This window comes from Mesocricetus auratus, unplaced genomic scaffold (assembly GCF_017639785.1).
Source record: "Mesocricetus auratus isolate SY011 unplaced genomic scaffold, BCM_Maur_2.0 Super-Scaffold_100054, whole genome shotgun sequence".
Lineage (NCBI taxonomy): Eukaryota > Metazoa > Chordata > Mammalia > Rodentia > Cricetidae > Mesocricetus > Mesocricetus auratus.
Genome location: NW_024429231.1, coordinates 2143182 through 2166630, shown reverse-complemented (window position 1 = coordinate 2166630; position 23449 = coordinate 2143182). Strand labels below are relative to the sequence as shown.

Sequence of the window (23449 nt, the reverse complement as noted above, 5' to 3'; positions counted from 1 at the left end):
GTACAGCCAACTCAGACTACAGCAGTAATAACAGTGTTGTTAAACACTAATCTAAATGCTTCATACCCAATGAGGTAGATAATATTATCATTTTACACAGGTGAAAGTTGAAATTCAAAACAACTACAGACTTCCCAAGAGTGTGTGACTCATGAGGAAGAGGGCCAGGATTACAGAGCCTACTTTCATGGATACAGCTCTTAACCAAATACAATATTCAGCTTCTCACAAGAATGTTCTTATTATGCATAATTGTCATAAAGCTGACAACCACAAATGTTAGGCCTGTTATGGTGGTATGTATCTTTAGTCTCAGTCTTTGGGAGAGAGAGGCAGACAGATCAGAATTCAACACCAACTAGGCAATCCAGCCAGTTCCAAACCAGCTACAGTTACACAGTGAGACCTATCTCAAAAAAATTAAATTAAAAATAAAGACAAACACAAATGTCAATCCACAATGAAAAAATATAAGGATATTTTATTCTTTTAATTAATTATAAGATTGAAATAGAGGAAGTAAACTGGCTAGTGATGACACACATATTGAATCCCAAGCACTCAAAGGCAGAGGCAGGCAGATTTCTGTGAATTTGACATCACCCTTGTTTACATAGATAGTTCTAGGAAAGGCAGGGCTACACAGAAAAGCCCTGCCCTGAAAAAAATAGAGGCACTATAGCTGTTGAGGAGATAACATTAGAAGCTTGAGAACCTGAGTTCAGATCCCCAGAACCCATGTAACAACAAAACAACAAAGAAACTAAGCAAAACGGTATAAACCTATATTCTAGTACTGGAAGGGGAGATAGGGATCCTGTTGGGGAAGCAGTGAGATGCCTGTTGGGCAGCTTGTCTAGCTGAATCCATGAACTCCAAGTTCAGTGAGCAGTCTGCCTACAAAAAAATAAGGTGGAGTGTGACAGAAGTCACCTCATATCAACCTCTGGCCTGCACATATGCAAACATGAACACACACACACACACACACACACAATCACCACTAAAAACAACAAAATAAGATGTAACAAGAAGTAACAATCAGTGGTCACTGATATCTCTCAATATCAATGGACATAATTCCCCAATAAAAAGATACAAACTAACAGGATGGAGTTGAATTTGGGTCTTGTTTGGGAAGGAAGGAAGGAAGAAAGGAAGGAAGAAAGGAAGGAAAGAAGGAAGGAAGGAAGGAAGAAAGGAAGGAAAGAAGGAAGGAAGGAAGGAAGGAAGGAAGGAAGGAAACTTCAAGGATTTGAATGGAGAAACTGAAGAAGTAATCAGAAGATGCAAAGATCAAGCTTCAGGTGAGCTTGGGTCTCCGGGGGGACACTCCCCATCCTCCGCCCAACACCCATCCCTCGATCTTCTGGGGGCTGCTCCTGGCATCCAGAAGACCCGCCCACACAGGAAAGACATCAGCCCTTGCAGGCCCCAACCTCCAGTGATGCCAGCTTCAGCTTCAGCTTCAGTGTCATTGTCCCCAGCTTCCGCTTCAGTAAGGAAGGAGACCAGTGGAGACGTAAAGACCCCACCTGCACCCACTGGAAGAAGAGATGGGAAGAAGATGGAATAAGAATTCACTCAGCAATAGAAAGACCAACATGACTCCACCAGAATCTAGAGAACCAATGCCAGCAAGGCCTGAAAAGCACTACATAGACAAAGCAGAGGAGACAGATGTTAAAGTTTATAGCACTAAGTGCCCACATGAAGAAACTGGAGAACAGTCATACTAGAGAATTAATAGCACAGCTGAATGGTCTAGAACAAAAAGAACAAACTTCCCCAGGAGGAGCAGAAGCCAGGAAATAATCAAATTGAGGGCTGAAATCAATCAAGTAGAAATTCTACCAGAAATTCAAAGAAGAGCTGATTCCAATACTCCTCAAAGTATTCCACACAATAGAAGCAGGAGGCTCACTGCCAAACTCTTTTTATGAGGCTACAACTACCTTGATTCCCAAGCCACACAAAGACACAACTAAGAAAGAGAACTATAGACCAATTTCCCTCATGAACATTGATGCAAAAATACTCAATGAAATACGAGCAAACCGGATTCAAGAACACATCAGAAAAATCATCCACCATGATCAAGTAGGCTTAATCCCAGGAATGCAGGGATGGTTCAACATTAGAAAATCTATCAATGTAATCCACCATATTAACAATCTGCGAAAGAAAAACTACATGATTATCTCACTAGATGCTGAAAAATCCTTTGACAAAATCCAGCACCCCTTCATGATAAAGGTCCTAGAGAGATCAGGGATAACAGGAACGTACCTGAATATAATAAAAGCAATATACAGTAAACCAACAGCTAACATCAAACTAAATGGAGAGAAACTCAACGCAATTCCTCTAAAATCAGGAACAAGACAAGGCTGTCCACTCTCTCCATATCTCTTCAATATTGTACTTGAAGTTCTAGCTACAGCAATAAGACAACAAAAGGAGATCAAGGGGATACAAATAAGAAAAGAAGAAGTCAAACTTTCACTATTTGCAGATGATATGGTAGTTTACATAAGTGACCCGAAAAACTCCACAAGGGAACTCCTAGAGCTGATAAACACCTTCAGCAAAGTGGCAGGATACAAGGTAAACTCAAAAAAATCGGTGGCCCTATTATATACAGATGAAGAAGTGGCTGAGAAAGAAATCAGAGAAACATCACCCTTTACAATAGCCATAAATAGCATCAAATATCTGGGGATAATGTTAACCAAGGAAGTGAAAGACCTGTATATCAAGAACTTTGAGTCTTTAAAGAAAGAAATCAAAGAGGATACCAGAAAATGGAAAGATCTCCCATGCTCTTGGATTGGTAGGATCAACATAATAAAAATGGAAATCTTGCCAAAAGCAGTCTACAGATTCAAGGCAATACCTATCAAAATTCCGGCACAATTCTTCACAGACCTTGAAAGAACAATAATCAACTTTATATGGAAAAACAAAAGGCTCAGGATAGCCAAAACAACCCTATACAATAAAGGAACTTCAGGAGGTATCACCATACCTGACTTCAAGCTCTATTATAGAGCTATAGTCCTGAAAACAGCTTGGTATTGGCACAAAAATAGGCAGGTAGACCAATGGAACCAAATTGAAAACCCTGATTTTAACCCACACACCTATGAACACTTGATTTTTTACAAAGAAAATTTTTACAATGGAAAAAAGAAAGCATCTTCAACAAATGGTGCTGGCATTACTGTGTATTGGTATGCACAAGACTCCAGATAGATCCATGTTTATCGTCTTGTACAAAACTTAAGTCCAGCCGGGTGGTGGTAGTGCACGCCTTTAATCCCAGCACTCGGGAAGCAGAGGCAGGCGGATCTCTGTGAGTTCGAGGCCAGGCTAGACTGACAGCCTCCGAAACTATACAGAGAAACCCTGTCTCGTAAAACCAAAAATCAAAACAAAACAAAACAAAACTTAAGTCCAAATGGATCAAAATCTCAACATAAATCCTACCACACTGAAACTCTTAGAAGAGAAAGTGGGAGATAATCTTCAGCGAGTTGGTACAGGAGACCACTTCCTGAACATAACACCAGTAGCATAGACACTGAGATCGACAATTAACAAATGGGACCTCATGAAACTGAGAAGCTTCTGAAAGGCAAAGGACACAGTCAGCAAGACAAAAAGGCAGTCCACAGAATGGGAAAAGATATTCACTAACCCCACATCTGACAGAGGGCTGATCTCCAAAATTTACAAAGAACTCAAGAAGCAAGTCTCCAAAACACCAAAGGATCCAATTAAAAGGTGGGGTACAGAACTAAATAGAGAACTCTTAATAGAGGAGGCTAAAATGGCCAAGAGACACTTAAGAAAGTGCTCAACATCCTTAGCCATCAGGGAAAGGCAAATCAAAACAACTTTGAGATACCATCTTACTCCTGTCAGAATGGCTAAAATCAAAAACACTGAAGACAATTTATGCTGGAGAGGATGTGGAGAGAGGGGAACACTCCTCCACTGCTGTTGGGAGTGCCAACTCGTACAGCCACTTTGGAAATCAGTATGGAGATTCCTCAGGAAAATGGGAATCAATCTACCACAAGACCCAGCAATTCCACTCTTAGGCATATATCCAAAAGAGGCGAATTCATACAACAAGGGCATCTGCTCCACTATGTTCATAGCAGCATTATTTGCAATAGCCAGAACTTGGAAGCAACCTAGATGCCCCTCAACTGAAGAGTGGATAGAGAAAATGTGGTACATTTACACAATGGAGTATTACTCAGCAGAAAAAAACAATGGAATCTTGAAATTCGCAGGTAAATGGATGGCACTGGAAGAAACCATCCTGAGTGAGGTAACCCAGTCACATGGTATGTACTCACTCATATATGGATTTTTTAGACATGGATCAGGATAGTGCCAGTCTGCACTTCCACTGACAGAGAGTCTGGGAAACAGGAGAGAACCTAAGAGATATGCATGGTACCCAAGAGAAGAGGAATGAGGCAAGATCCTGTGAACAGATGGGGAACATGGCAAGGGGTGGGGGGAGTGGGAACTGGGATTGACATGTAAAACAAGCTATTTAAAATGAAAATAATAATAAAAAGAAGATGCAAAGATCTCCCAAGCTCATGGATCAGTAGAATGAACATAGTAAAATGGCCATCTTACCAAAACATCTACAGATTCAGTGCAATTCATATCAAAATTTCAGCACAATTCTTTTTGTTTGTCTGTTTTTGTTTTTTGTTTTTTCGAAACAGGATTTCTCTGTGTAGCTTTGGATCCTGTCCTGGAACACACTCTGTAGATCAGGCTTGGCCTTGAATTTACAGAGATCCTCCTGCCTCTGCCTCCCAAGTACTGGGATTAAAGGTACGCGCCACCACCACTCAGCTTCAGCACAATTCTTTACAGACCTTGAAAGGATAATACTCAACTTCATATAGAAAAAAAACTGATGTAGGGATAATTTTTTTTGTATACTGTGTAAAGATGTGTTTGTGTTTTACCTCACCTTCCTAAGGCACCTTCTGATTGGTTTAATAAAGATCTGAATGGCCAATAGCTAGGCTGGGGAAGATAGGCAGATATAAGAACTCTGGGAAATAATCTGAGGTGGGAGATTCATCAGCCAGACTAGGAGGAAATATAGCACTGAGGGGGGTTAACGGTGTCAGAGCATAGATTAACTGTGCACAGTTCCTCTTCTGTAATCTGGCAAGATTGTCAGTGGTACAGCTGGGACACCACCCCAGCCACAAAACCTTCAGCCATTCCTGCAAAGATGCACTGAGGCAATGGGGGTGCAGAGCTTGTGAGAGTGGCCAACCAATAACGGGTCTACTTTGAGGTCCACACCAGGAGCTGGAGGCTGGATAGACCCAAGGCCTAGGGTAGAACCAAATATAACTGCCCCCTCAAAAAATCAATGAAATGATTCCTAATGATATTCTGCTATACTCATAAACCTGTGCCTAGTCCAGTTGTCATCAGAGAGGCTTCCTCCAGCAGGTCAGAGTAGCAGATGCAGAGACCCATAGCCAATCATTAGGCAGAGAGAAAACCCAGATTGGCCATCTCCATCAGGTCCCCTCCCCTTGGAGCTCAGGGAACCCTGCAGGAAAGAGGAAGGAGGAATTATGGGAACCAGAAGGGTTAAAGGCACCCAGAGAACCCAGCCTGCAGAATCAACTGAGCCGTGCTCACGGGGCTCACAGAGCCTGCATGGGGCTGCACTAGGTCCTCTGCATAAACGCCATGGTGTTGTCTTGGAGTTTTTGTGAGACTTCTGACAGTGGGATTGGGGATGTTTCTGACCGTTTTGTCTGCTCCTGGGACCCTTTTCCTCTACTGGGTTCCTTTACCCAGCCTTGACAAGAGGGTTCATGCCTGGTTTTTGTTTTGTTTTGTTTTGTTTTTTGTTTTTTCGAGACAGGGTTTCTCCGTATTGTTTTGGAGGCTTTCCTGTAACTCGCTCTGTAGACCAGGCTGGCCTCGAACTCACAGAGATCCGCCTGCCTCTGCCTCCCAAGTGCTGGGATTAAAGGCGTGCGCCACCGACACCGGGCTCGTGCCTGGTTTTGTTGTATCTTGTTATGCCATTTTTGTTGATGTCTCTGGGAAGTCTGCTCTTTTCTGGGGGAAATGGGGGAGGAGAAATGGGGGGAATGGGAGGGGTGGATAGAGGGGAAACTTTGGCCATGACGTATTTTATGAGAGAAGAATAAACTTAAAAAATTATCAATACTTCTTTTTTGGGGGAATGGGGCTTGGTTTTTTTTGTTTGTTTGCTTGCTTTGTTTTATTTTTGAGATAGGGTTTCTCTGTAGTCCTGGCTCTCCTGGAATTTGCTCTATAGACCAGGCTGGCCTCAAACTCAGAGATCCGCCTGCCTCTGCCTTCTGAGTGCTGGGATTAAAGACGTGTGCCACCACTGCCCATTTTTGTTTGTTTGTTTGTTTGTTTTCACTTTCTTTGGGGAGTGGGGACAAGAGTGGGTTTCTCAACATGCACACAACCCTGTTCTTACCCCCAGCACTGCTGAAGAGCAGGTGTGACGGCCTGTGCCTGTAACCACAGAACTTGACCACACAGCAAATTCTAGGTCAGCCTGGGCTACTTGAGACCAACTAAATGACTCAGTGGGTAAAGGCACTTGTGACCAAGCGTGGTGGTCTAAGTTCAATCCTTGTATCCCACATGAAGAGAGGAGAGAACTAACTCCCATGTGTCGGGACACATGCTCCACGGACTCATGCCACAGTCACTCGATGCATACAGAACTTTCACAAGCCAGCTATGTTGAGGAAGCAGGCTTACCTATGGCACAGAAAACTTCACTACCACCACCCATATCAAAAGTGAGACGCACCTCCAGATTTAAAAAGTCGGAATCTCAAATCCATGATGTTAGCATTGACCCTGACTCTACAGTCATCAGATAGTAGTGATGATTTAATAACAGACAAGTTTTGTGAATATGAGGTGGATTGGCATGTCTTTAATCCCAGCACTTGGGAAGCAGAGGCAGGTGGATCTCTGTGAGTTCCAGCACAGCCTGATCTACAAAGTTACACAGAGAAACCCTGTCACAAACTAACAAACAAAAAGAGGTAGACTTGTCTTTCAAAACCATTGTTGAAGAATAGAATACTTGTTTAACTATGTAAAGATGTGTTGCTATTTCTCCTTGCCTGCCTAGGGGACCTGATTGGTCTAGCTGAATGGCCAATAGCTAGGCAGAGGAGGGATAGGCATGGCTGGCAGGCAGAGCAGAGGGGTGGGGATTGGTGGGGTAGCCAGCCAGGGGCCAGACAGAGGAAGCAGGACAGCAGGATGGACAGTACACAGATTAATAAAAATGGGCTAATTTAAGTTTGTTTTTTTTTTTTAATAATTAGGAACAAGCCTAAGCTAAAACTGAGTGTTCATAACTAATAGTAAGTCTCCATGTCATGATTTGGGGGCTGGCAGTACAAGAAAGCATGCTACAGTCAGCAGAACTGAAAACAAGTTTTCTGGAAAATTTGGTCAACTGGAACGCTCAGTGACAACTGAGAATTGGATTTGATTCTTCGTTTATTTAATCACTTCTCTATTCAGCACTGGGCCTTGTCCATGCCAGGGGAGCGCTCTCCCACAGCCGTGGCTGCGGGTCGAGCTCTGGCCAATTCTGATGCCCTCCCACCTCCTGCCATGTGGCTGGCCCTGGTGCTGGCACAGGCCCCTGGGAGCCTCCTCAGAAACAGCCCTTCCCGCCCTTTACCGCCTTCCCTGGAACCATGGCCCTGGAAAAGAGAGCGAGCTGGTGTCCTGGCTCCTGCAAAACAGGAAGTGGCTGTCCCCACCGGGCTGTAAATGAAGCTGGAGTGTGCGCGTCCGCGGGCTGCGGGAGAGTCCCGGGGAGGCCGACCCACCCGCTCCCCCGGGCACCCCCGCGAGCGAGGCAGAGAGCGAGCGAGCCAGGCAGGCAGCTCTCCGGGTTCGGAGGGGCAAGGGTCCCCTCGCCCGGCCTCCAGACTCCTGCTAAGCTCTCCAGGGGCTGACGGGACGACGAGGACCTGGAAGCCCGGGCTCGGAAGCCTGGCAGCCTCCCCGTCCTTCCGGCCTCCGCAGAGCCCTCGCGGCCCTCCCAGCCGTTTCGGGCCTGAGCTCCGTTGCTCCTCAGCCTCGCTCGCGCCCCCTCCCCCGAGAACGGCTCTGCCGTGGAGCTGGCTCACCACCGAGCGCCCCGGCCCCTCTCCTGTCTGCAGCCTAGTACCCCGTGTGGCACGTGCGCTCGAGTGCGGCGGGTGGAAGACGCCCTCTCCACGTTCACACCGAGTGGATTTCCAACCACTGAGATTCACTTAAGGGCTTCTTTTCAGTAGCGAATTCAGCGTCCACGCCACAAAGGCCGGCTAGGGACTTCAAGGACAGTTGAGAGAACTGAAAAACGGCAGACGAGACCCCCAGTGTGTAAGGGGACTTGCCACCGAGCCCAGACCCCACATGGAAAGGGAGGTGTCCAAGAGTCTCAATCTGACCGTCAGATCATCGGAACAATGGACCCAAAGGAGTGGGAATCCCATGCTGGGAGAAGGAAAAGGGTGCCAGCCAGAGGGTAACTTGCCTCCCGGGGGAGTGCACGTGATTCTCAGAGCTTGTCAGACCACCTGACAGTGGAGCCTGAAGCCCAGGCGAGACGGGGCGGCACCATGTCTCAGACGGCTTAGATACCATGTTAGCCTCTGTTTACCCTTCAGTCTCCCTTCAGGGGCCTGACAGGGGCTAGAGGGGCCACGGCTGTCTGTCCTCTCCCCATGGGGCCACCGTGAATAAATCCTTTTCTGCTAGATTCTTTTAACTAGCTTACTGAGGACGAACCTGGCTGGGAACACAAAATGTGACAGGAAAGAGCCAAACCCCAAAAGCTATCCTCTAACACACACACACACACACACACACACACACACACACACACACACACACACACACACACACACAGTTTATTTACACATACATACAAAAAAAGAGAAAATAGTCTGGTCTCAGAAGGCAGAGAGCTGGGGTTCGCATAGGAAGCTGGGCGACGGGAACGGGGGACTTGGCGAGTGTCGGGACCTCCTGGGCGCATCACAGGAAAGCGTGGAGATGCTGCTCGGTCTCTCGGAAGCCGCCTCCCGTCGGGTTCCTCCACGGAGGCAGGAAGTGCCACCTGAGGCTCGCTTCCTCTGCTCTCCTCACCCCGGGGACTGCGGCGCCTCCTCAGCTGCACTTTCACTTCCGCTGGTGTCCGACCCCCGCCCCGAGCTCTCGGGAGCCTCGAGTGCTGGAGGCGGGGAGAGACCCAGAGAAAGAGACACACACGGGACAGAGGCAGAGAGGGACAAACACCCAGGGCAAGAAGGAGAAAAAGGGCCAAGAGAGGAGGTGGGGGAGGCAGAGACAGTGGGCTCCGGGGGGCGGAGCCAGCGAAGAGTGAGGTCAGAGTGTCTGTGAGGTTGGCCTCTGCACAGACAGCCCTGAGGTCCCAGGACGGAGATGCCCTTCAGGAACCCCCGTGCGTCCTCCCTGAGCCATGGACACCCGCGAGGAGCCCCCCATTGTGTCCTTGGTGCCCACATGTTCCAAGGACCCTCAGGTACTGCTGTGCGCCCTGGGGAACCCGCCAAGACCGGGGCCCAGCTGGCAGTCCCTAAATGAAAAGGGCTGGGTGGGGCTCCGCCCCGGGACTTCCTCTTTCTCTGCCCCCTTCCTCTGTCTCCTCAGCCTCTCTCCTCCTCTGACCATTGCACCCCTCATCCCCTGTGGGCCAATACCTCTTCTGTCCGGATTGCTCGAGTGAGTGGGTCGCTCCCCGTCTAGGTGAAGATGTCAGCCCAGGAGAGCTGCCTCAGTCTCATCAAGTACTTCCTCTTCGTTTTCAACCTCTTCTTTTTTGTGAGTTTATTCATGGCTACCCAGCCGGGGTCCCAGGGCCACTGTGCCCGGTGCCCACAGCCTCATTCTCTTTTCTTCCCCTAGGTATTAGGCGGCCTGATTTTCTGCTTCGGCACCTGGATTCTCATTGACAAGACCAGCTTCGTGTCCTTCGTGGGTGAGGGGGCAGGGCAGTAGGGGAGGGTCTTCCTGGGGCGGACCTGACCCAGAACCATCTCTTGGGATCTCCTTTGCCACGGAGGCCCCCAATAGTTACCAACTTCCCAGACAGGGCCCAAGTCTAGTGCCCCACCTGCCCCTGCCACGGCGCCTCGGCCCTGTGTCTCCCCTGGCAAACAGGACGTTAAACATGTGGTGGTGCGCGCCTGCCATCCCAGTCGTCAGGAGGCAGAGCTGGAGCGCCAAGGCTATCCAGACTCCACAGTGGGTTGGAGGCCAGGCCCGGCATGTGAGATCCTGACTCAAAGCAACCACGACTAAGTGAGGTCATGGTTACAAACAATAACAGAAACGAGAGACATCTCTGAAATACTTCCTGTGCCACATCTTGGCCTGGGGTTCACAGACCCTCCCTTCTTGAGGTTCACTGAAGGGAAGTCTCTCGCTGGGTGCCCAGCAGGGAAGAGGAAGAGCAGAGACAACCATGGCAGCAGGAAAACAGTGGGCATCAAAGCCACGCAACTCAGCCAGGCAGTGGTAGGGCACGCTGTTAACCCCAGCACTCACTCGGGAGGGCTGTGCAGAGAAACCCTGTCTCAACAACGGAAGTCCAGAGCAAGGACTGGGGACCAAAACCAGGAGGAGAATCCCAGAGGGAGAAACACCAGCTGAGGTGTGCCAGAGACAGAGGCCAGGCAGGGGCACAGGGACTCGAGAGAGAGGGCTCTGCCTGGGTGAGCAGGTGGAGCTGCTATTTCCCAGCCCTCCCTCACTGACTTTACCACCCCAGGCTTGTCCTTCGTGCCGCTGCAGACCTGGTCCAAGGTCCTGGCTGTCTCGGGGGTCCTCACCATGGCCCTGGCCCTCCTGGGTTGTGTGGGGGCTCTGAAGGAGCTACGTTGTCTTCTGGGCCTGGTGAGTGACATCCCTCAACACGGGGCCTGTCCTGACCCTCACAGGGCTCCTCTCACTTTTCTGTCCTCTCCACGCAGTATTTTGGAATGCTGCTGCTCCTGTTTGCCACACAGATTACCCTGGGGATCCTCATCTCTACTCAGCGGATCCGGGTGAGTGTGCCAACACTGTTGCCCCAGCTGTGGAGAGAGAAACAGAGCAGCACCCATACACAGACATCAGACAGACACAGGGACAGAGGCACACGCAGACAGACAGAAAGGGAAGGTTGGTGTGGTATTGCATGTGGCCCTAGCTACTCATAGGCTAAAATTAGCCCGAGAGCAAAGCCAGCCTGGGCAACACAACGAGTCCACGTCTGTTAAAAAACAAGTGCCATGTCTGGCACATACCTTTAGCCCTGGTACTCTGGAGGAGGAGGCAAGCAGCTTGGTCTATACAACAAATTCTAGGATACCATGGTTACATAGAGCCTCTGGAGAGGGAGGGGAAGGTGGAGACAGAGGCAAACCAAACTGACTTCTACACAGTAGCATTTATCCAGCTGGTTGAGTGCCTGCCTGGTATTCAACCCTTAGTACCTGCAAGTCCAGCACTCAAACCAGAGTCAGGAGGATCAGGAGTTCCAGGCCAGTGCGGGCTACAGGAAGTCATTTTATTGAATAATTTTATTCAAAAATGATTTTAAGGCCCAGTGGTGGTGGTGGCACACGTCTTTTTTTTTTTTTTAAGATTTACTTATTATGTATACAGTATTCTGGCCTGCAGGCTAGAAGAGGGCACCAGATCTCATTACAGATGGTTGTGAGCCACCATGTGGTTGCTGGGAATTGAACTCAGGACCTCAGGAAGAACAGCCAGTGCTCTTAACCTCTGAGCCATCTCTCCAGCCCGGCAAGTGTCTTTAATCCCAGCACTCAGGAGGCAGAGGCAGGCGGATCTCTTTGAGTTTGAGACCAGCCTGGTCTACAAAGTAAGTTCCAGGACAGCCAGAGCAACACAGAGAAACTCTGTCTCTAAAAGCCTAAAGACCCAGGCTGGAGAGATGGCTCAGAGGTTAAGAGCACTGACTGCCCTTCCAAAGGTCCTGAGTTCAATTCCCATTAACCACATGGTGGCTCACAACCATCTATAATGAGATCTGGTGCCCTCTTCTGGCCGGCAGACACACTCTATGCATAGTAAACAAATCTTTGGCCACTGCCTGTCATTCAGGAACTTAAGTTAAGGGTGGCAAAGCTGGGCTGGGCCGGTTGGGACGACTCATTCCATCTTCCATCCTCACCTCCACCCCTTCAGCTGGAGCGAAGGGTACAAGAGTTGGTGTTGCAGACGATCCACAGCTACCGCGCGAACCCGGATGAGACCGCGGCTGAAGAGAGCTGGGACTATGCGCAGTTCCAGGTGTGTGAGCTTATTACACCTCTTGTTTCGGACAGTTAACGCTCCATTTCAAGGAGGCGCTGCCTCAGTGTGGGCCGCAGGTCACCTGTTCCCTCATCCTCGCTCCAGTCAGGCTGCGTGAGCACCCCCCCCCGGGTGACAGCATCACTGTCCCCATGTACCAAATCCCTAGACCCTGACGTTACTCCACCCCAGTCCCAAACTTTCGAGGGCCTCCCGCCCCTAGAATCACATTACGCAGCATCTCAGGCTCACCTGATGCTCCATCAGCCCATTGTCACTTACATACCCATCATCCCTGCCGGGACCCCAGGCCAGGCTGCACACCTACACCCGTGACACGGGCCCCTGACTGTCCCCCTCCCCCACCAGCTGCGCTGCTGCGGCTGGTACTCTCCGCGGGACTGGATCAGCGCCCGCACGCTGAGAGGCAACGAGTCTGAGGAGCCCTTGGTGCCCTGCTCCTGCTACAACTCCACGGCGGCCAATGACTCCTTAGGCTTCGATAAGCTCTTCTTCTCGCAGCTTAGCCGGCTGGGGCCGCGGGCGAAACTGAGACAGACCGCTGACCTCTGCGCACTCCCGGCCAAAGCCCACATCTACCGCGAGGTGGGACAGGCGGCCGCCCGCAGCGCCTGACGGGGCGGGGCCTGCGTTGGGGCGGGGCACTGGGGAGGTGGGAGGGACTTTGAGGGGCGGAGTCTTAGGAGGGCGGGGCGCGCTCGGAGGGTGCGGCCATAGGAGAGGCGAGGAGGAAGCTAGGGAAAAAGACCGAAGGGGCGGGACCCCCGGAGGTAGTGTGGACCACCACACAGGCGTCCAGAGTCCAGAGCGGAAGGGGAGGTGGGGCCTAGGAGGGTGGGGCCCTCTGACGTGCGCGGGGCGCAGCATCAGGGGCCGGGAGGGGCAGTAAAGACTGAAAGGGCTGTCCCTTACAAGCGGGCGTGACCTACCCACAGGCGCGCTGTCCGGAGCTGCGTGAGCTGGACGGGGCGGGCTACTAAAGTAGTGACAAAAGGGGTGGAGCCCTCGGGGTGAGAGGCGTAACCTAAAACAAGGGCAGAGCCCTGGAACACGGGCACTGAGCACAGCTTGGATAAGGCCTGCCTGTTTGGACCTAGGCATTGGGTACCTGAAAGAGGACCCGAGGGCCTCCCGGGCTTGAGGGTGACTTCCAGAAGCCACACCGCCTTTACGCATTTCCTGCATCCCCAGGGCTGCGCGCAGAGCCTCCGGAAGTGGCTGCACAATAATCTCATCTCTATAGTGGGAATCTGTCTGGGAGTCGGTCTTCTTGAGGTGACTTGGCCCCGTCCCAATCAGTGATTGATCTATTTATAGGTTTTCCCGTTGCCGAGGAAACGCGCTTGCTTAGCGGCTGCATTATCTGTCACAGCACTAACATGAGGTGGGGCGGGAGACCTGGCTTCTGCAAACTCTTGGCCATACGGGTGCGCTGCCCCCTCCCCTCTCCTGCAGGTGAGCGGGATGGCACTGTGTCTGCAGCTACATCGTAGAGCGCTCAGCCGAGAGCCGGTGCTGCCGCTGCCAGGAGCCGAGGGTTCGAGCCCTACACCCAGGCTGAGCGCTGAGGGCAGCGGTGGGCGCTGGGGCGGGCTTAGCAGCAGCGGCGGACGCAGCAACACCCCGTGGGGCAGCTGGGGCATGGCAGATGCCTGCCCCACATGGGGGGAGAAGGCACAAGGCAGGCTACCCATGGCTCTGGGGCCCTGGCCATTGTGGGATGCAGACGAGGAGCTGCCTGAGACCGATAGCGCAGGTGCAGAGGTGGAGGTCGGGACACAAGCGGAGACTACCGAGCCTCCAGAATAAAGGACCCTGGGCTTGCCTCTGAGCTTTCTCCTTTCCAGACTCCCACTCGGCGCTGCCAATCACTGCAAGCTCCTATGCACGCCCACTCTTTGCCTCCCCTTCGGGTACCACCCTGAAGCATCTCCTTTCTCCGCAGCTCGGCTTCATGACGCTCTCAATATTCCTGTGTAGAAATCTGGACCACGTCTACGACAGGCTGACCCGGTACCGCTAGACCCCAGCTTGCCCCATCAGCACCCACGCAACTCCAGGCAGCCAGGAAGTGTTTGTTTCCTTCCTGGCTGGTCTAGGCTCGGAGCCTGGCGCCGCAGGACTCACTCATCTCTGGGGACCCTTACCGACAGCTATCACTTCCCCCGCAGACCCTTCTGTCCTGAGATTCCTCCCCCCTTCCCTTCTCCCCACACCATCTGTCCACCTCCCCCACGACACCTCAAATAAATCCCCTTCGTTTTGGTAAAAATAGCTTTATTCTCCTTCGGAACATAAACCATCACTCTCGGGGAAAGGAAGGTGGCAGGGTGGTCTGTGGCTCACTTAAAATGGGGACGAGATTAGGAAGTCCCACCCCGCTGCTTGCCTAGCTGAGATAACATTACATCCTTAACACTGTGTATAAATATCTCCTTATATTAAAAAAAATCCAGGTCCCACTCTGCCCCCAAGCTGGGACATCCCCGATCAGAGAAAGGGTATGTGGGAGAGGCGGACATGGGGGAGGGCAGGAAGGGTACATGGCAATGAGTAATTCCCCCACAGCCCCCTTCTCCAGAAGAGCAACCGAGAGGCCAGTGCTGAACCTGTGGGTGTGCACTCCTGTCCCCAACCCCTGTCAAACGTCCCCTGTGAGGTCTAACCTCTAAATCAGCTCCTTCAGCTCAACACCCAAGTTTTGGGGTTCCCCTGTAATAGGAGCCGGCCCCCCCAAATGAGGGGCACAGGGAGAGCCGAAGGGCCCTTCCTGGGACGGGGGTGTTCTGAGGAAAACCGGTGATGAGGTCCATCAGTCCCTGACCAGGCGGTAGATGTGGTGCTGGGCTCCGCGCTCACTGGTGGAGACCTCGAAGACGTAGGCCGTGCACAGCAGCAGTTCCTGAGTGTCCCTGTTTGTCACCACCTGCCAGGAGAAAGGCTTACGCTGTGGCGGGGGTGGTGTAGGGTGTTTGTGTGGTGGGGCTGCCCTGCCCACCCCTGGTTTTCAAGGACACCTCTGGTCTCTTTCCACCTCCCGAGAAAGGGGAACCTGCCATGCTATGTACCCCAAGTAGGAAGGATGTCCTGTAGGTCAGGTTCCTTGGGCAAAGGGGTCAGCCCTAAGCTGAGAGTTGGCAGGGAGGGTTGGCAAAAGGTTCAGCAGGTCATATTAGTACAACCCCCGAATCAAAGGAGCGTCCTTCAGCTCTCAGGTGAGCCAGATGCCTGGAAGCTGCCAGTGTGGAGACGGGCTTTCCACAAGGGGCAGGAGAGTCCCACGTCACTGTAGCAGAGTGCCCCACCCCATCACGTCCTGGAGGAAGGGAGTTCATCCTTGGCATCCACACTGCCTGGCTAGCAGAATGGGCCAACGGCTGCTGTGGCCCCCCAGAGGCTGAGGGTCTGCTTAAGGTCCGGCCTGCGGGCCCCGGTGTGTCACCTGGAGGATGGTGAAGTTCTCCAGGACACTGTTCATCATGTAGCGTTCAGGCAGCTGGCGCAGCTTGTGCAGGAAGTTAACCAGGTACTCGCACATGGGAGAGCGCAGCAGGCGGTACACAAAGCGCCCGTCCTCCAGCTGGGCCCGCTCCGTCTGCGAGAGGGAAACACGGAGGCTGAGAGAAACGGCGGCCGCCCTTGGAGCCAGCCAGAGGCCCCAAGCACCCCCTGCACCTTTGGACCAGAGCCCCTGGGTGTCCGACTCGGGGCCTCTGAACCTGCATATGGGAAACTCCCCTCCCCCAGAGTCATGGTGGGAAGCCTCAGTGACTTCCAAACACCCGACTGAGCTTGAGTCCTCAAGTCCCCACAGTCCCTCAAGTATGACGCCCGTCTCTGACCACACCACCAAGAACCTTTTTCATCTTGTAGATTCAGTCTCTATACCTTTCAACCCTTGAAATGAGCCCCAGCTATGACTTTTAGTTGCTTATTCCTGTGTTGTTTGAGACAGGGTCTCATGTAGCCCAGGCTAGCCTAGAACTACTTGAAACTCCTGATGACTGGGCTACATGGTACAGGGCGAGCATTCCACCCACTAAATACCCTCAGTCTTCTTTGCAGTTAATTCCTAGCACACGCACCAAACTGCCGGAGAGGCTGGGACGGCCCCACCTCACGCACGCCGCACGCCATGCCCACTCCCGCTGCACACCGTGCCCCGGCCCTGGGCCTCACCTCCACCTTCTCCACCACTTGCTTGCCAAAGGAGCAGACCTTGGAGGAGCAGGTGAGTGTCATGAGCTCCTGGCTCTCATATTGGCTGCTCACTCCATAGAAGCCTCCGCTGCCTCCACTGGTCCCTGCCTCTTCGCCACTTGGGCCCCAGTTCAGGTCAGCCTGAGAGACAAGATGGAGAGGCACGGTGAGTTGGGGAAACCTAGCAAACTCTGACCTAGAGCCTGGCTCCCTGAGCTGCACCCACTTGCTCACCCCCACCCCATCTGTTCCCCAGGCCAGCATGAGCTGTGTGTGTTCTGTAGAAGACTCATCCACAGGTCCAGGAGGACTAGAGCAGCAGGGTCCCCAGAACAGTCCTGACTTCCACTCTCTGTGAACCAAGGGCCAGAGAACCCAACTCCAGAGCTCGGCATAATAATGCAAGTTTAATGCTAGCACTTGGGAGGCTGATGCAGGAGAACTGTGAGTTTGAGACCAGCCTGGTCTACATACAAAAAGAACATGCATTAAATTTAAAACAAAGAAAGACCATGCCTTCAAAGGGAACAACAGCAAAAGAAAAGTGGTTGGCGTTCAAACTAAGAAAATGGAGAGGGAAAAAGGACTTTAGCCTCTGACAGGGGCCTAGTTACTAGCAGGCAAGTTACCCCCAGCAACTGGTTAGGGTGCCACAACCTCCCACACCTCCCCATGCCCCCCCACTGGCTGTGAAAGCAAGTGGTTTGACTCCCCACCACCAGCAGAGCCAGGCTCCCCTAGAATATTCTCTATGTTTCCCTTTGCACCCTCCCTTAGGAATGCACCTATGCCCACCCTCCAATGTCAGCCAGGCAGGATAGGCCTCGAAGCCAGCACGCGGCCCTGAGAAACAGATGCTGCCTGCTCTGTCCTGACTCCACCCACCACCCCAACAATAGGGCATTCTGAGGCAGGACAAACCCCTGTGCCCGTGGCAAGAGGATTGTTGGCTGGTTGGAGGTCAACCTAAGCTATAATGTGAGGGACAGTCTGTCCAGCCACGTGTGGTGACACACACCTGTAGTCCCAGCACTCAGAGCTGGGGGCAGGCTGCTCTACAGAGCAATTTTCTGAACAGCCAAGGAGGGAGGCCTTAGCAGTTGCCCAGCTACCCCATCAGGAGCCGGCTTCAGACAGGGAGCCTCTGAAGCCCTAATAATGGCCAGGCTGTGGCAGCCCACCCAGAAAGCTTAGGGGTTTTGTTGTTGCTTTTTCTTTTTTCAAGATTTTTTTTTACTTTTTTTATGTGCATGTATGTCTGAGCACCACATATATGCAGTACCAATACCCTCAGAGGCCAGAAGAGTTCCTCTGGAACTAGAGTTACAGACACATGAGGATGCTGGGAATTGAACCTGGGTCCTCTGGGTAGAGCAGCCAGTGCTCTTAACTCCACCGTGATACAAGGTTCACAAGCTTTTTAGACAGACACCAAACAGACTGAACTCCTCTGTGGACGTCCTTTCAGGACAAGACACCCTGAGCTTGTCGGTGCCAGTCATGCAACTGGACACCAAACCAGATGGGCCTAAGAAAGGTTACCAGCTCTTAGCCACAGCTGGTAACCGACAGCCCTCCATGTTCCCGAGATCTGCAAACACTCAACTCCATCATAGAGCTGCCCTTCGGAAGCGCTGGCATTCAACCTCCACCCTCCCCCACATAGTGTTTTGTTGTAAATATTATTTTAAGATGAGTTACATTTGTTTGTGCAAATATATGTTCCATTTGTTTACCTCTGTGAAGTGTGTAACTTTGCCTGCGTAAAACACCGGATTGGTCTAATAAAGTGCGGAATGGCCAATAGCAAGGCGGGAGAAAAGATAGGCAGGGCCAGCAGGCAGAGAGAATAAATAGGAGAGATCTGGGAGGAGAGGACAGGATGCCAGGGGTCAGCCGCCCAGCCGCCCACGGAGTAAGAGTAAGTAAAGCAGGCGGCAGCGCACGCCTTTAATCCCAGCACTCAGGAGGCAGGGACGGGCGGATCTCTGTGAGTTCCAGGACAGCCAGGGCTGTTACACAAAGAACAAAGAAACCGAGTCTCAAAAAAAGTAAAACAGAAACAGAGTGAAAGTAAGATGTACAGAAGTAGGAAAAGGAAAAAGCCCAGAGCAAAAGGTAGATGGGATAATTTAAGTTAAGGAAAGCTAGTTAGAATTAAACCAAGCGAAGGCAGGGTATTTGTAAGTAAGGATAAGACTCTGTGTGTGATTTACTTGGGATGTGGGTGATGGGCCCCAAAAGGGCAAAGAATAAAGAGTAAAAACCCAATCATAGTGTTTGTTCTGTTTTGTCTCTGAAGTATGACCCAGGAAGACCCAAGCCCCGCCTTGCGCCTGGCTGACAGTGCCATGACTTGGGAACGCTCACCCAGAACTTGACCAGGAAGAAGGCGTGGGGTGGCCCTCGGTCATACAGCTCCCGGAGGCCGCCCTTTTTCTCAGGGAACTTGTCGTAGATCTGCCGCACATCCACACTCTCCAGGGGCGGTGCCCCGGGACTGGGACACTGCTGACTGATGTGGACAAACAGGTGTCTCTGGAACTGCAGAGGGACGACCTGGTGAGGGACGCGGGCCACACCCACTGGCCGGCAGCTGGCCACTTCCAGCCCTGCGGCCCCGGCCATCCCTGCTTCTTCTCTGCCCCCACTGCCCCAATGTGCTCACATCCCATCCTCCCTCATCCTCCCCCATCCTCCCCATCCTCCCCCATCCTCTCCCATCTTCCCCCATCCTCTCCCATCCTCCCCCATCTTCCCCCATCCTGTCCCATCCTCTCCTCCCATCCTGTCCCATCCTCCCCCATCCTCTCCCACCCTCCCTCCCCCACCCTCTCCTATCCTCCCCCATCCTCTCCCACCCTCTCCCATCCTCCCCCACCCTCTCCCATCCTCCCCCATTCTCCCCCATTCTCCCCCATCCTCTCCTCCCATCCTCCCCCATCCTCTCCCATCCTCTGGTCTAGCGCCGCCAACATCCTTCATCCCTCGCACAACTCTAGAGCTAGCTCAGTCCCCGAATCCAGTGCCTGCCCTCCTCCCAGCAACATCACCAACTCCCACCACACTCTGCCATTAATTCCCTCGAAAATTCCATTTCCGTTCCTGCAGTTTACAATGCTGCACCCAGTAAACTCCTACACAGCCCTCAAAGCCCAACTCATATATGTTCACATATGTCTTTCCAGGGAAGACTTCACTAGCTCCCCAAGGAGATCACCCTCTATATACATAAGAACTAGACATGCTGTAGAATTTTAGTTAAAGATGTGTTACTTTTGTTGGAATATTTGTTTAATGATGCAAACATGTGTTGCAATTTCTTTTTCTTCCTTCCTTCCTTTCTTTCTTTCTTCCTTTTGAGACAGGGTTTCTCTGTGTAATAACTAGTCCTGGCTGTCTTGGAAATAACTTTGTAGACCAGGCTGACCGCGAAGTCACTGAGATCTGCCTGCCCCTCCCCCCCCCCTGAGTGCTGGGATTAAAAGCGTGTGCCACCACCGCCTGGCTGTGTTGCATTCTTTTATGCTGCATTTGTTCAATTCTGCGAAGCTGTCTTACTTTCCCTGTCTAAAACACCCAATTGGTCTGGCAAAGAGCTGAATGGCCAACAGCAAGGCAGGAGAAGGGATAGGCAGGGCTGCCAGGCAGAGAATAAACAGGAGGAAATCTGGTAGAAAGTATCAAGGAAGAAAAGGAAGAAAGCAGACGTTGGGTCCAGCCACCGAGCTACACAGCAAGCCGCAGAGTAAGAAGTAAAGAAAAGCGTAAGAGGAAAGAAAGGCGAAAGCCCAGAGGATAGACTGGGTGATTTAAAACAAGTCGACCTAAGGCCGGGCATTTATAAGAAAAATAAGTCTTCATGTATGTATCTGGGAGCTGGGTGCAGGCCCCCAAAGATTAAGAGCCTAAGAGTAAAAAAATAGTCTTGGTCCTGGGGCTAAATGGCGACTAAGTCCCTGGATTTTCAGAGTTCAGTTTACCACAGAGAAGTGGAGCATAAATCAACGTACAGACAATAGAAATGTCAGGAATAATTTATGCCATGAAAAATATCCTGGTAAGCATAGAGAAAGGACAGTGCATGAACCAGGAATGATGGGATAAGCCATGAGGGGACTGAATGCTTGCTCTCTTCTGGCCTCTTTGGGCACCTTGTAACACACACACATACACACACACTCATACACACACACATACACACACACTCACACACACACACATACACACACACTCATACACACACACATACACACACACTCATACACACACACATACACATACACACTCATACACACACATACACATACTCATACACACACACTCATACACATACACACACTCATACACACATACACACACATATACATACACACACTCATACACACACACACATCTAATAAAAAGCACTTTTTAGCAGAAGGCTTAGTTAAGTCTCGTGAGAAAATTAAGCTGGAGTCACTCACAGCAAGCCCAGATAGGGCCTGTACAGACTGTGGGGAAGCCAGGCAGAAGGGGGGGGCTGGGCTGGTAAGCACACAGGCAAAGGCGCAGCAGGAACAGGGCTCCGATGGCGCAGGAGCCGGGGAGCAGCGGAAAGGGCTTCAGCTTGGGCCGACTGGGATGCGAGCTGCTTCAGTTCTGTGGGCCCTTTGCTTTGAGTGTTTGTTGGGAGTGGGGTTTGGGGAAGGTTTTTGTTTGGGGTTTTGTTTTTATTGTTGCTGTTCATTTGTCGTTTGTACCAGGGTCTCACTCTGTAGCTCTGTGGGCCTGGAACTCAGTCCCGCCTGCCTGCACCTCCCGAGTGCTGGGATTGGTTAAAGCTGCGTGCCACCAAACGCCTGGCTCCTCCTCCTGGTTTTTGAAACAGGAAAACTTTCTATAGCCCATGTTGCCTTTGAATTCACTATTACAGAGCAAATTGGTTTTTAGCTTTTGATTTTTTGAGACAGGGTCACTCTATGTACCCCCTGGCTGTCCTGGAACTCTCCCTATATAAACCAGGCTGGCCTCCAACTCTGAGAGCCTTCTACCTCTGACTCCCAAGTGTTGGGATTGAAGGCGTGCGCTGCCTTACCCACTGTTTTGCCTTGTCGAGGCAGTCTTGGGTGCTCTTTGCTTGGCCTCCGATGCCCTCTCCACTCCCACAAATGTGCACTACCACATATGCAGACCTGGGGACGGAACCCTGAGCTTCATACATGCTCACATACATGCTCACACTCTACCAGCTGGGGACGCAACCCAGAGCTTCATACATGCTCACATACATGCTCACACTCTACCAGCTGAGCTAAATCCCCAGCCTCACACTGGCTTCTCAACTAAGAGCAACACTACTCCAAGCTCCAGGGCTCTGGGATCACAGACTTGCCATGCGAGCCTCACCAGCATCACCCTTGTTAGTAACCTTGACAACCTGACGGGCGGCATTACTGTGGCTGCAGAGGCACTGCGTGCGGTGAACTACGTTTCTCTGCAGTCAGGTGTGAGCACATGACTAAGACCGGGCCAATGGGATGTGAAGAAGCCCATGAGTTATCTCATTCAAGCCTGGGCACAGGAAATCCTACACTCTCTCTTCCCCCATCTGCTGGCTGGATGCAGAGAACCCAGAAGATTCTGTAACTCTAGAAAATGGCAGAGCCACAAAACGGCCAGGGCCAAGGCCTGAATCACCGGGGCAACACATCTTTTCAGCATACCGGCTGAGAACTCACATGAAAAACTGGGGAACGAGGTGCATGCTTGTTGTCCCAGCCCTTAGGAAGCTGAGAGATAGAGCTCAGGCTAGAAAGTTCAAGGCTAGCCTGAGCTACAGAGTGAGACCCACCTAACAATAAACAAATCAGAGAAAAGTAAAACTACGGTGATGTGGGATGTCCTTGTGTATGCTGCAAATATGTGTTGCTTCTATTGGCTGATGGATAAAGCTGTCAGGCAGAATTTAGCTAGTTGGGAAATCTGAACAAAGAGACAGGGAAGACAGTGAGGAGATGCCGTGTGGCCACACCACGGAAGCAAGATGCAAGGGCACTGGTAAACTACAGCCACATGGCAATAACACAGGTTGGTAGAAATGGGTTGATTTATAAGAGAGAGCTATCCAATAATAAGCCTAAGCCATTGGCCACACAACTATTAAGTCTCTGAGTTGTTATCTTATAAGCGGCTTCAGGGACCCGGTGGGCAGAGAGAACCAGGTCAAGTAGGACCCTGCTAGACAGAAAAGCCTTCTGTTTACTCTGTGGCACTTTCTTCCAGGTTCTTAGTGTGTTACTGCAAAGCCTGCCAAACAGCAGGAATTTGCTATTAGATGAATGATAAAATGAACGAATTAATGACCTCTGTTCAATTTCCAGAACACTGAAATAACAGGCCTGGAACCATGAGCCTGTAATTTCAATGCCATTGAGGTGCAGACAGGTGAATCCCTGGGCTCACTACTGGGTAAACTCAAGCCCAGTGGCAGACTATCTTAAAACACAAGGTAGACATTTATAAATAGAAAGAAATCCCACACAGGTTTCACTCACCGAGTCAACTGCATCAGGCGGTTCCACAAAAGCCGAGAACTCCACCAGCTGCAGACGCGCAGTGCCCAGGGCCCGAGCCTGCCAGGCTGGGGGAGATGGGGCGGGTGGAGGCAGGGGAGAGAGGGCTGGGGGCGGCTCATACCCTGGAAAGAGAAGAAAGAATTGCTCACAATGATGGACTGTTTTCTCCTGGCCACCTCCACTTAGAGCTGTGTTGGGGAAGTCCTGTGTATGTCAATAAAGCACTGTTGGCCAATAGCGAACCAAGATAGGTGGGACTAGGAATCCAGAAGGAC

At 51.3% G+C, this 23449-nt stretch overlaps 2 protein-coding genes across 11 annotated transcripts in view; one reads left to right on the top strand and one right to left on the bottom strand.

The window, feature by feature from the left end:
- The first annotated feature begins 8302 nt into the window (after positions 1-8302).
- On the top strand, positions 8303-14689 carry Cd37 (CD37 molecule). Of its 5 annotated transcripts, XM_021235736.2 has the most exons (11): positions 8303-8596; positions 9492-9616; positions 9841-9915; positions 10000-10072; positions 10865-10989; positions 11067-11141; positions 12289-12393; positions 12766-13002; positions 13609-13692; positions 13873-13954; positions 14363-14689. In XM_021235736.2, the coding sequence occupies exons 2-11, from the start codon at positions 9554-9556 to the stop codon at positions 14395-14397; spliced, it is 954 nt and encodes a 317-aa protein (XP_021091395.1). In that variant the 5' UTR covers positions 8303-8596; positions 9492-9553; the 3' UTR covers positions 14398-14689. The 5 variants fall into 5 exon arrangements, 4 of the variants coding, with proteins under 4 accessions (XP_021091395.1, XP_021091398.1, XP_021091397.1 ...); XM_021235738.2 differs by lacking the exon at positions 8303-8596 and having other exon boundaries at positions 9217-9616; positions 9745-9915; XR_001197386.3 differs by lacking the exons at positions 8303-8596; positions 13609-13692; positions 13873-13954 and adding an exon at positions 13735-13872 and having other exon boundaries at positions 9211-9616.
- Positions 14678-23449, bottom strand: part of Tead2 (TEA domain transcription factor 2) — a 22471-nt gene continuing 13699 nt past the window's right edge. For 5 of the 6 annotated variants that reach the window (XM_040736149.1, XM_040736150.1, XM_040736145.1 and 2 more), the window contains 5 exons: positions 23154-23296; positions 18988-19161; positions 16597-16758; positions 15860-16012; positions 14678-15343 (listed from right to left, as the gene is read on the bottom strand). In XM_040736149.1, coding sequence (XP_040592083.1) covers positions 15230-15343; positions 15860-16012; positions 16597-16758; positions 18988-19161; positions 23154-23296 — 746 coding nt within the window. In that variant the 3' untranslated portion in view covers positions 14678-15229. Of the gene's footprint in view, positions 15344-15365; positions 15734-15859; positions 16013-16596; positions 16759-18987; positions 19162-23153; positions 23297-23449 lie in introns of those variants that run through there. The other variant, XM_040736147.1, reaches the window with a different exon arrangement.

Excerpts from the sequence above, each read along its gene's own strand:
- Cd37 (XM_021235736.2), top strand. The coding sequence starts at position 9,554 with ATGGACACCCGCGAGGAGCCCCCCATTGTGTCCTTGGTGCCCACATGT. Across the intron at positions 9,617-9,840 it reads CATGTTCCAAGGACCCTCAG|GTGAAGATGTCAGCCCAGGA; the intron begins GTACTGCTGTGC and ends CTCCCCGTCTAG. Across the intron at positions 9,916-9,999 it reads TTTTCAACCTCTTCTTTTTT|GTATTAGGCGGCCTGATTTT; the intron begins GTGAGTTTATTC and ends TTCTTCCCCTAG.